General features: G+C 40.6%; 1 protein-coding gene across 5 annotated transcripts in view; it reads left to right on the forward strand.

The window, feature by feature from the left end:
- Nucleotides 1-12,853, forward strand: part of ttbk1a (tau tubulin kinase 1a) — a 53,009-nt gene that overhangs the window by 19,329 nt on the left and 20,827 nt on the right. For 4 of the 5 annotated variants that reach the window (XM_030155694.1, XM_030155772.1, XM_030155942.1 and 1 more), the window contains exons 7-13: nt 3,571-3,636; nt 3,726-3,818; nt 4,481-4,606; nt 4,697-4,851; nt 5,295-5,505; nt 5,944-6,116; nt 6,608-6,948. In XM_030155694.1, the coding sequence (XP_030011554.1) occupies nt 3,571-3,636; nt 3,726-3,818; nt 4,481-4,606; nt 4,697-4,851; nt 5,295-5,505; nt 5,944-6,116; nt 6,608-6,948 (1,165 nt within the window). Of the gene's footprint in view, nt 1-879; nt 2,195-3,570; nt 3,637-3,725; nt 3,819-4,480; nt 4,607-4,696; nt 4,852-5,294; nt 5,506-5,943; nt 6,117-6,607; nt 6,949-12,853 lie in introns of those variants that run through there. The other variant, XM_030156026.1, reaches the window with a different exon arrangement.

A 12,853-nucleotide genomic window follows, 5' to 3' on the forward strand; every position in this document is an offset into this window, starting at 1 on the left:
GTTAAAGTAAAAAAAAAAAAGATCAGATCATATAGGTAAAGTTGTGCAAACAGGTGTATAGTAAACATTATGTGGTATATACAAAATCAGGAGTATTCATAAATTAAAAAGAAAAATAGGCCGAGGCCCCTAAGGGTTAAAGAAATCCAACTGGTTTCAGCTCCTACACTGGACCAGACCAGACTCTAACATCAGACATAAACAAGAATAAAATGGAATAAATACTGAAGTGAATGCACTTCAAATGTAAATGATTTACAGTCTGAATAAAACTAAATGTTAACATGTTCCCAGCAGTGTCGAGTAAACAGATTCTAAACCTTCTGTGAAATGTGTGACGTGGTGAAACCACCTGGACCCTAGTCAGATGGTTTCTGGTCTGGTTGTGTGGTTCAGTTTGTGATGCATTCGTGGATTTGTCTCTGCTTCAGGTTCTTTAAAAGCCTGTTGTGGGCGTCGCCATCAGACTCCGTGGGGGCGGGTCTGCTGCATTGCAGACCGGTCAGTCAATGGAGAAGAACACAGAAACTTCCTGTCAGAGATGCTCATCAATAATCAGTGACAGTATTGATCACATATTGGTCACTGACCAGCAGCTGCAGAGGAACAAAAGGCTTTTATTGTGGAAGAGGCCTGCTGATGTTGTGATTGGTCGGTCAGGAGTGAGGCATGCTGGTCTTTGGAGTTTAATCCTTTTACACTGATGGAAGGATGAATGATTATCTTGTTATAAGTTTATGTATTTTTGTCAAGTGTATTTTTTTAAATCGTTTTTCTTTTGATGTAATTTCATTTGAATATATTTCTCTTTATTTTATGACATTTTTTAAAATAATTTCCTGTTTATTTCATTCTGTTTTTTCAGAATTTTATTTAGTTTTACATTTTTCTAGGGTTTTTTGGCATTTTTCTTCATCGTTTCAGTGGGATCTCATCCTTCGTCTCATTCAGTTTCTGCATTAAACTGAATCACTTCTATTTTTAGATCTGAGGATGTGAGCAGCTTCCATTTACCCTCCTCTTCCTCTTCATCCTCATCCTCCTCCTCTTCGTCCTCCCCCAGTTAATATTTGATTCTCTTTCGTGCATCACTGAATCCTCATCCTCCTGTTTCTTTTCTCTCTTTGTTTCTGCTGAATCAGCTTTAATCCAATCATCTCCCCTACCCCCTCCTCCTCCCCCTCCTCCTCTTCAAACCACACATCTGCCTGCAGAGGCCTCCTCCCATCCCAGGGTCACATGACTCCTTCTCTGATTAGTGATGTGTTTTAATGTGAGCTGCGATAACGTCACCTTGATGCATTTATAGGTCAAAGCTTCCAACAGGGGCAGCGCAATCTGCTGGTAGAGACGAGTAACTGCACCCATGTAGACATCTCAGCCACAAATTAAACACATAAACAAGAAGAATGACGTCTAATACATGCATTTATGCAGTTTTTACTCTTCATCTGTTGTAAACTTAAGATATAATGAAGGAGCCCTAAATGTTCAGTGTTCTATGAAAAAAGTCTTTTAAATATCAACATTTTACTGAGTTATTATCATCAATAATCAAATGAACATACTGAAAATAATACTTATGTTTGTCACAGTCTTATTTTAATATAACCGTGTCAGATCTCGTTCCAGATCCAAGTCCAGGGATTTCCTCTGGTTCAGCCGTTTGCGTTACAAGAGTTTCTTGTTTTTACAAAGACATAAATGCGTGGATCATTGTTCTATCGTTTATGTGGACAGAGTCATGTTCTCTACATGACTGGTAGGAAACCCTGAGGAACATCAGGCATCCGAACATTAACCCAAGACTGAATATTTTAAAAGATTTTAAAGTTAAATCCTGTTGGTCTGAGTCGTGTTCATGGGTTGAAGGTCTTTCCTGATCAGCTGTTTGTTTTTATGTTAAAGCTGTAGATGAGAATGATGAGGAGCTAAACCTTTTCCTAGAGCCTCCTTCATGCTTTCCTTCCTTGTCAGATGTCATGGTTTTGTTGGATTCGTTGTGTTAAGGTGTCGTTTGATGAACAGTTTCCTCATGTCTGTGACCATCATATGAGTTTCTTTGAATCCTGTTGTTTTATTTTCATCCTTTATGTTTCAGTGTTGTTTTTGCTTTTCTTACAGTTCCTTTGGACTTATGATTTTGACGTGCATGCCTCCTGTTTCTCCATCATCTCCATGGTTACCCAGGGATGTGAGTGGTTACTATGGTGATGCAGGGTTCACAGTGGTAGCCTCAGCCGACTGCTGACACTACGGCAGAAACAAATATCAGTCGGTGTTGAGTTATTACATGACAGAATCATCATCTGAACCTTGTTGACCTGTTCTGGTCCTGCTCCGGTCTTGGTCCTGATTTGGTTCTGTCTGTGGTTTAGCTACCATCTGTGACCCTGCTGATGCCTCTGCCATTGTTTCTTTGTTTTGTTCACTTTGGTTAAGATTTTATCTGTGTTTCACAGTGGAAACGGCAAAAACAGAAGCAGATTTTACAACATAATGGTCTCTGTTCGCCACAAAAACATCAAAACTGTTGGAAATGAAAATTGTCTGGGCTGAGTTGAATCGTTCTGTTCAGATAGTGTTATAAAACCTGTACATGCATCATATGTGTTTACAGGTCAGATGACAGGGACGCTAAAGGACTAAATTATTCAGATATTGACAGGAATTACACAAACACAAGTAAAATTTTGAAGCTCATCAAATGATACAACATTTATATCATGCAGTATTTGTATGTGTTTTTATTGTGCACTGGATTCACCACAGTGATACACAGTTCACGTAGAATGTGTATGTGGACATTTTAGTGTGGAAAAACAATGTCCACGAATTGGTGACAAGGACGCAAACGGTCCAGAAAAAAGGAAGTACAGTTAGACGGATCACATGACTCTGGACAGGAATTGTACTCTACTGTGGAAATGCCGCAGTTTCAGGGAATTAGATAAATTTATACCTTTCATTTGTTAATAAAATAGTTTTTGTCAAGTAAAAATCAAACTCAATCACATTCAGAGACAAAGATGAAATCAACCAACATTAAGTTTATTTTAATAAAAATGACAGGTTTGTGTCAAAAAGAATTTGATGAATTAGTTAAAAAATAACTGATCTGATATTAGAGACAAAACAAGAAAAACTTATTTGATAAGAATTCATCTGAAATTCAAGCTCCACAGTTAATAAAACAATAACTGACTATATTTAATTTAGAAACATGTTTTCACAGATGTAGAATGTGTTGTATCAGATCAGATACAGACTCTATTTACAAACATAATGTGCTCTGCACTTTTAATACCCCTCAGCCAGAATGGACAGACAGATGACAAAATGATTACAGTACCCTTCTGGACAGAGTTAAAAACCAGATCCTTCTGATCCGCATTAAACCAGAATCAGGTGGAAATGATGCCGTTATTCACCTTTTACATGTTTTATAGACATGAATCAGGATCGTGTAGAAAAGACAAACCAGAGGCTGGGCTGTGCCTGACCCTGCTGTTGTTTGTTTGACTCTGTTGTTGTTTATTGTTTGTTTGACTCATTGTTGTTGTCATTCAGCCAAGGACGGTGGCCGGATTCAGAGGGACAGTCCGCTATGCGTCAGTCAATGCTCACAAAAACAAGGTCACTGCTCCAATATTAATAATAACTGATTGTTGTCAACCTAAAGACAACACATGATCAGTTATACTAATGTCTCCTTTTTCCCTCAGGAAATGGGTCGACATGATGACCTGTGGTCATTGTTTTACATGCTGGTGGAGTTTGCAGTTGGACAGTTACCATGGCGAAAGATCAAAGACAAGGTGAGGATGAGTCCAGTAACAAGAACAAAGCATCTGTCCATGATTGATAACAGACAAGGTTTCATATTATGGCTTAAAGTCAGTAACAACATTAAACCACGGACTGATGAACGTATGAATCTGAACAGTTTGAGTCAAAGAATCATAGAACATAGATCAGATCTATGAGCAGCTACATAGAAATATCAGTCTTTCTTTTCTGTTAATCCTGAATTCACATGAAAAGCAGCAGAATTATGTATGAACATGATGGAAACAACCCATCGCCAATGGTTTCTACTGAGAATGAAACCCAATGTTCACGTCAAATTCATAAGAAATTAACTGAATGAAGGTTAAATAGAAAATGTGTGTCTGAAATAAACTTACAATAAAAGCAAGGTTCCAGAAGATCAGACCTTCACTCATAGAAAACACTGTAAGAGAGAACAAGAAGAGCCCTCATGATATGTTCAGGGGCTTCTCCCAGGATAGGACCACATCAGATCACATCAGATTAGATCAGATCACATGACTCCTGGATCATCATCAAATAGGCAATTCTTGTATCTGGAGCTGGTCAGGTTCTTGTTTTGGTTCTGGGTCTGGATGAACAGGTCGTTGTTCTGGGTTTAATGTGGTTTTAAATCCAACCTGTTCATCAACTGTCGGTTTTGTTGTAGGAACAAGTGGGTCAGATTAAGGAACGTTACGACCATCGGATGCTGCTTAAACACATGCCTTCAGAGTTTAACGTCTTCCTGGACCACGTTCAGGCTCTGGACTACTACACCAAACCAGACTACCAGGTACGCCTCGGCCTGACCCAGCCTGACCTGGCTTGTGACCCATGTGACTTGTGGTCTTTTCAGGTTCTTGACATCTGGTTGTTGTTTCAGCTGCTGATGTCAGTGTTTGAGAACAGCATGAAGGAGCGCATCATCACCGAAAATGAGCCCTTCGACTGGGAGAAAGGAGGAAGTGATGTCACACTGTCAACCAGTGCCTCCACCCAACCGCAGCACAACACCCGGCCCACGGCTGCCATGGTGGGGTAAGGACCACCAGAACCAACAGAGCCAGCACCTGACAGCTCATTTGAAGTCCTTATTAAATCTGATTCCATGTGTTTTATGATAGTTCCGTTGGTATTTTTAATGTATTTTAAGGCAAATTCACACTTTAAAGTCTGTCCAGGTTCCAGTTTGGTTCAGGTTCTGCTTCCATGTTGATAAATCTCAGTCTGTAGTTTGTGCATTAACACATCTGTCATTGAATCATGGATCTGAGTTTCAGTATTTGTGTTTTTTCAGACTTTTCATGACTGATGTGGATCATATTTCCATTAAATCCTCTTTTCCACATCTGGAACTGCAGCTCATGTATTTAATCTTCTTCTTTTATTGGTTGATGACCTGCTGATCATTGGATCCAGACTGAGATGCCTCCTCTAGGACCGAGGTTCTGGTTCTGATGCCTGTGTTCTTGTTTCTGCAGAGCCATCGTGACGCCGGTTCCTGGAGACCATCAGCGGGAGAACACAGACGACGTTCTACAGGATGAACATTTGAGCGACCAGGAGAATGCCCCACCAGCCCCACCCAGTCGCCCCCCTGGGGAGACAGGGGTCCGGGACACTGGGGAGATGGGGGAGGCCTGGGAGGACACAGACTTCAACCGGAACAGGCTCCGGATCAGCCTCAACAAGGTGACAGCATGGTTTCATATGGTTTTTACCCCTTGGCCAACTTCTGGCCTAAGGGGTATTGTAATCGTTTTGTTGTCAGTCTGTTTGTCCATTTGTCTGTCCATCTGTCCATTTAACGACATTATCGCATTACCTGGAGAATACATTGAAATATCTGCACCAAATTTATACTGTGGATGCATCTTGGCATGGAGCAGAGGCCTATTGAAAATAGGTGACCTTGACCTACTTTTTCAAGGTCCAATGGCCTTGTGCCTTGTGCAGTTATAATATCTGAGTGCTTTCAAATATAAATATGTATGGAATAAGTTTAACACAAAGACAATCTAATCTAAATTACAGGGCAGTAACTTTCAGCAGAAAGTTTTAATTTTTTATTACATCTGTTTTCCTACTGTTTTGCTGCCATGAATGTTGATCCATCATGTTCTTCCTCAGGGCGCTCAGGAGGAGGAGGTAGGTCGGGGGGCTTGTCCGGTGTCTCCGGTTCGAGGCGGAGCCCCAGAGTCGCCGACGGGTCAGGGTCGATCATTACGGTACCGACGGGTCAACAGCCCCGAGTCCGACCGACTGTCGGCGGCTGAAGGCCGAGCTGACGGCTATGGACAGAGGTGACCATGAACGCCACAGCGTGGCATTTACAGAACTTTACAACAAGAAATTGACGTTCTCTAGTTTTTCAGTTAATCCAGGTTTAATTTGATTTGAGGATCAGTTGGGTTCAGACTCAGACTCACTGAAGTAGATGTATCTGCGGTGGTTTACATTGGACTGTAAAATAATAGATAATAATGACTCAGAAAAAACTAGGAATAAAATAGGGAACATTTTTCTTAGATGATGAAACACTCAGTCGTTTGATTTTTATCTGGGTTTTATTATTAATAGTAGAAAACTGAAATAAAATATTGTCCATTTTTAACCAGTAAAAGACAAATGTGTTGCATTTGAAGTTTGTTTCTTCTATGTATGAGATAAAAATGCATCATCAACACAGTTGGAATAATAAAACCTGACATGACGTAGTTTTACATTAACCACACCTCCGTAGACCTGATCTGGAGTCTCTGTACTCTCTCTGAGGTTTTGTCTTGTCCTCCAGGTCCCGGATGGACATCCTCGGATCTCCGTCCCGTCACGTCTACTCCTCTCAGCCAGCGCAGATGTTGTCTGTTGACCCCGGGTGCCGTGGCGACCGGCAGGTGAGCGGCCGTCAGGAGGTATCGGTGGCGTCCGTGGACCAGGAGGCGCACAGCAACGCCTTCATCCGGTCTGTCCCATTGGCCGAGGAGGAGGACTTCGACAGCAAAGAGTGGGTGATCATTGACAAAGAGACGGAGCTCAGAGACTTTCACCCGACAACGTCAGGAACCACGGACGAGGAGCCTGAGGAGCTCCGCCCCCTGGAGGAGCAGGAGGAGAGGAGGAGGCTCCGGGCCGGAGGTAAGATGAAGGTGGCGAATAATGAGGACACGTAGATGTTCACGACATGCATGAAATGACCCGGAGGTTATCGATCAGTGAATACAATGTTTTCATGATTATCAGGATTATTTGGTTTCTCATCCCGTTAACAGATGAGACACTTTAGTTTCTAATTGTCCCTCCCATGGAATGATCTGATTGGTCATGTCATGATTTACACCCATCATGTCAGTAATAATCCCTTCAACTCAGTGTCAGAGCTGACAGTAAATGATTTAATCATCAGCTTAAAATCATTTTGATGTTTTAGTTGGAATTTATCCACAATCTGACACTGGGATGTAATTTTTCTGCAAATATACAAAAAATCCTCTCCAGATATTGTTTATTGATCTCATTTATTACTAATAATTGTATATTTCCCCAGCGTAGGAAAGTGTTTTAAGATTGTGAATATGCCTGGAACCAGAGAACGGTCTGGTTTTCAATCCTTTCGAGATCATAGTCGGGTGGATTCTGTGTCTGATGGTGTGCGTTATAAATTGATAAATGATGCCATTGAAGAGTCATGTGACCTGGAACAATACGACCCATAAACAAATAAAACACTAAGGGCCGGATCTACTAAGATCCCAACTTGCGTGTAGTAATTTGCTTGCGCAATCTAGAATTTTGCGTGTGGGGTGTGACCACGGTTTGCGGGTGATTTACCAAGATTGCTTGCGCAAATTACAACAGGTGCAAAGTCTTGCAGACCGCCCTATTTAAATGAGGGTTTTGCGTGCGCTACTGGAGACAATATGCTGGAAAAACTGCTGTGGGATAAACCAGCACTGATGGGAACAGTGACTGAATGATCCAGAGGCACGGAAATGTAACATTGGAGGAGTTTAGTCATAGAAGGTATTGCTTGACTCAGTCATTCATTCCTGTATTTTTCATTTTAAAAGTGTGTGTGTGTGTGTGTTTGTGTGTGTGTGTGTGTGTGTGTGTGTGTGTGTGTGCATGCGTGCGGGGTGGGGGGGTGGGGTTGTATTTGGATAGAATGACAGTCAGGCGCACATAATTTTGTCACACTGTAGCCCAGGGGTCTCAAACTCGCGGCCGCAGTATGTGAATTTGTGGCCCCCCCACTTGATACCACAGATTAATGTTAGTGCGGCCCACAAGGTTTTTCCTCACAGGATCTATTTTTTCTATTTCTTCACTCCAAAAATGTTCACATGAGGGTGAAAAATATGTTCTCTGCATCTGGTTTCATCATTTCTTTGTCTCCTAACCGCAGTCATGTGTGGGCACTTACGCATCCAAACCGTTTGCACCTCCTTTTGAGACGTGGTAAATATAGACGCAGTTTCTATCAGCAAAATTGCTTTGGGGTTTGATAAATCACTTTGCGTGTGCTAAATTAATATATTTACATTTTCTCCTCCCACAACACGCACAACTGCGTGTAAATGCCCCATATTACATATTCATTGAGGCAAACGTACTAACTGGATGCAGACTATGAAGCCTAATTTGTGTCTTTATTATGCAATCAAAAAGAATAGATTTGAAAACAAAAGAAAAGTTTGCAAACAAAATTATAATTTCAAAAATACAAAAAATATGTTTTGTGATTAAAACTGTATCTTCATAAAGCCACAAGTTTTATTTACAAATCAAAATTTTGCTCTCATGAAACACAGATTCGTTTACGCTTCCTGAACTTTCGTTTGCGCTTCCAGAAGTTTTGTTTGCGCTTCTCAAGTTTTGTTTGCGCTTCGTCCTAACTTTCATGGGCGGGGCCTCCTCTGAAAACTGTAAGAAGCCTCCTGATTGGTCAGTGTCCCTCAGACAGACGGAATGACAACTTCCGCCTCAGAGAGAAACAATGACAACCTCCGCCCCCACATTCTAATGGCGGTACGGGAGACGCAAGGAGTTGACTGAAGGAGGCAATCATTGATCAAAACAGGTATGTTTTGCGTAACTCTCCTGTCTTATTGATGCTATTAAGGTTACACTTGTCGCTCTTCTTGGGCTGTTTTCCCCAAGTAGTGGAGACCGCGTTATCAGACATGAACGCTCTTAATTTACAGCTAGCTAGCTTACTAGCTTAGCGCTATGCACCCATCATAAGTGACTGACGAGCACATTACGGTCCCGGCCTCAGCGACAGTTGGCTCAATCTCACAAATTTCGGCCTTTTATGTATATATTAGGGATGTTCCTATACCAGTATCGGGTATCGGCTCCGATACTCCGTGTGTATACTCGTACTCGTAAAAGTAATCCGATACAAATGCACCGATACCACTTACGGCCGTGTGACATTCACAGTTCAGTGCAGCAGGTACGCGGCAGTGGAATAATGTGTGTGGAGTGTGGAGATTTTTCGAAATAAGCGACAGTGATAAAAGTAACGCTGACTGCAAGTAACGTTAAAGACACAGACAGATACGGACGCAGCGTTCTGTCCGTCCTCTGCGTACATTCCATCCATTTTCCAGGTGCTGGCTGAGACAGAGAATACCAGCGGGAGTACGGAGCGGTGCGGACCGCCGCCAGCGGAAGTGAAAATGAAACTTATCACTCATTTCTCTTTTCTCTTCCTGCTGAAGCGAAGTTTTTAAACCTTATCAGTGAAAACGCTGCAATATTAGTATCACATTAGTGTTGCCTCTGTCGTCTCCATGTTTGTTATTACTGACTTTATTCTTCTTCTTAAAAAAAACTTTCCTCTTCTTCGTGGTATTTGTCCAGTATGGTTAATTCAGAGTGGCGCCCCCTGGTGGATTAATTGAGAAACGCTCATTCCAACACATTCAATGTCAGTAGCAGCACTTTGTTCCAGTCAGACTAATGACAACGACAATAAAGCACATTTACAAAAGGAACTAACAACTGGAATGGGATTATTAAGGACTAGGATCAGTACTCGGTATCGGCAAGTACTCACATGTAAGTACTCGTACTCGGTCTGGAAAAAAGTGGTATCGGTGCATCCCTAGTATTTATCAATAAACTTTAGATATATAATCAAAACATACCATCAGGTGTGTGTGTGGATTATTGAGTCATTCCTCTGATAAATTTAGTAAGACTTATAAAAGGAGCATTTTTCAGAGATCTTTACCTGTTAAGAGTTTTAATAGTATATATACTTGGTCTCCTGATGTTGAATTAATGACAGACTCTTTGTTATTATGACAGTTTTTTTTTTTACTCATGTAGAATCATTTCCCTTGTCTTCACAGGAGGATGGAGAACCATCCTGATGGACCTCAGGGTCAGGTAGGCTTTTCCCTTCATTTTCATCTGCATTTTATCATAGTATTGTCATGGGGAGGGGGGTGGGGTAAGAAATAAACTATTACCTTCTGTGTATTGTAGCCCAATAGTATGACAAGCATGGCAGGAATAGATCCTTAATGACACATGTACTCTGCATGATCACGTAACAATGCCATGCATCTTGAATTCTTTTACAGTGCGATCGGCGTGCAGTTACTGAAGCTGCTCAGCATTTCATGTCTGTGCTCAGCAGAGTAATACCTGAAGGACAGGGTCAGAGCACTAGTAGGGAGAGGCCGACAGTGGAGTCTGAGATGGCCAGGTGTTAAAAAACATCTGGTGTTACAACAGTTGTGTACTAACAACAGGTGTTAGTAAACATCCTTATTCCTTTTTTAAAACAAGTATTAATATTTGCTTATCAGCAGAAGGATGCAGCATCCAACAGAATCGCATCCCTTGCACCTGCAGTAATACCCCACTTTGGGTTTCTGTGTATGTGGAATATTTGGTTATGATCTTATTTGCTTTGATTCTTTGTTCACAGGTGGATTCGCATTATATCCTTTCACACCTGGCCCCTGACATGAGCCCACATGGTTCAGGAAAACACAAGGAGGAGTCCAAAATTCTGGAATACTTCCAAGATTTCCTTCTTGAACTTGAGGGTACGTAAATCATTTTACAGAAATTCTGGTCCTCAAAGGAAGTTGGATAAAGCCTCTTCTACTTGAAATAGGAACTAAATGCCTGATGACTTGATATCCAGATTGCATAGCCTTTGTTAGATGAAAGGTATATATTTAGCAAATGATTTAAAATGGTCTTTGAATTTAACACTAACATGAAGAAAACATTTATGATCTGACAACCATACTGCTGGCCAGAAAATCTAAGTTTCATCAATAAGTTATTGTTTTCTTTTAGTTTCCCTATTTGCCTAATAAATATGTGTTTTGTTAAAAGATACAGCTTGTCTTATTAAAAAAATCAAACAGTTCTGACTTAAGACCAAGACACTTATATTTTCTTTCTGTTTAAAGATGCACAACCAGAAGATGAGGATGAAGAAACTCCGTCTGTTCCTGCAGTGATGCAGTGGATGACTGGGCAGGCACACAAACATCTGTTTGTCTCTGAGAGAGAGCAGTTTAAAATCGCCATAAGATTTGACCACAACTGTGAGGAGCACATGCCAGGCCACACCATATGTTTTCCTATTGTTAGTGCCTGCACCAACACAGTTACACTCCCTACAGCACATTTGGGGAATTATGAGTCCTTTAAGAGTAATGTGCTGACTGCCATGAAATTTGGGGCCAGCTTTGACAGGGTGTAATTTCTGGAAGGCCTGTTTATTTTATTGAAAAATGTTGGTTGTTTTTACCAAAGTTGATTTTGAATGGTTATTGTTATGACTACCTTTTCACCATGGCAATTGCCAGATTAAAATGTGTTGTAAATATTGCACCGTATAAGTATTTTAGGCAGGTGTAAAGTTTGCCAAGAATTGTGCAGGTGTTAAGGCAAATTAGGTGCCTTGTTTTCAGACAGGGTTATTAGTTTTAAAATCATACTAACTGTAAATCCCAGCAAATTCAAATAAAAGTCAAACTATTTCATGTGAATCACATGCAAATTTATTCTGGTCTGTTTCAAAAAATGGTATGCCACTTTGATCCAGCCTGCTTCTTTCATGACTGTCCACTAGATTTTAGAAACCACTGGCAACATTGAGAGCCTGCAAGTATATGTCTCGACCACAGCTGGATGACTCAGCATTCGGATTTATTTGTTTTGGCGCCAAAAGTCTTTCCTCTGACAGGGGGCATTGGATGTCTGGAACAACCACTCCATGTTCACTGGTGTCATCGTCACAAGGAGGCTGCTCTTCAGTTTGCTGGATCTGTAATGTCAAGTTTCATTCATAAATCAGAGATACAGTAACTGCAAGCAAGTGGAGTCATGTCTACTGAAATGCTCTATTATCTGAAAATTGTGATTTTATCTAAGGTCATTTGAGGGAGAATATTATGTATTATAGACTCGTTACAGAAACAATGATGTTTCAGGCCTTTCACTTTGTTTTAAATAATTTTGCCGTCCAGCTTTAAAACCACAGTATCAGATTTCTTTTACTGTAACTTTCAAAAAAGAGAAAAAAAAAAGGCCTTTCACTTCATGGAAACTAGGATGCGGGTTTAAAACAAATTACACAAAAAAATGTTTTTTAGACATACAAGTAGAAAAAATGCTGTGCAGGCTTTCATTCACAGGATTTTTTCCAAAAATGCACACTTGTCACAAAACATCTAAACAGCCTAAAATATGATTTGAAAATGTTTATAGACATAGAAATTGACGATACTGATAATATATTTAGTTATATATTTAGTTACAAATTATAAGTTAAAAGCATTTAAATGTTTTCTGAAATAATCTAGTTGTGATATGCAAATACCTCTGGTTATGGACGCTTTTGCCTGCAATGAAACTGCCACGACCAGTCCCTCGTACTGTAAACATGCATCGTGCAATATCTACATTTTCAACACCTTGATCGGCTCAAACTCTGAAAGAGAAAGACAGACCAGGCAAACTGTATGAAGTCAGACTCATTCTTGGATTTCTTGGATCAAATTTT

The sequence above is a fragment of the Sphaeramia orbicularis genome, chromosome 1, assembly GCF_902148855.1.
Source record: "Sphaeramia orbicularis chromosome 1, fSphaOr1.1, whole genome shotgun sequence".
Taxonomy (NCBI): Eukaryota; Metazoa; Chordata; class Actinopteri; order Kurtiformes; family Apogonidae; genus Sphaeramia; species Sphaeramia orbicularis.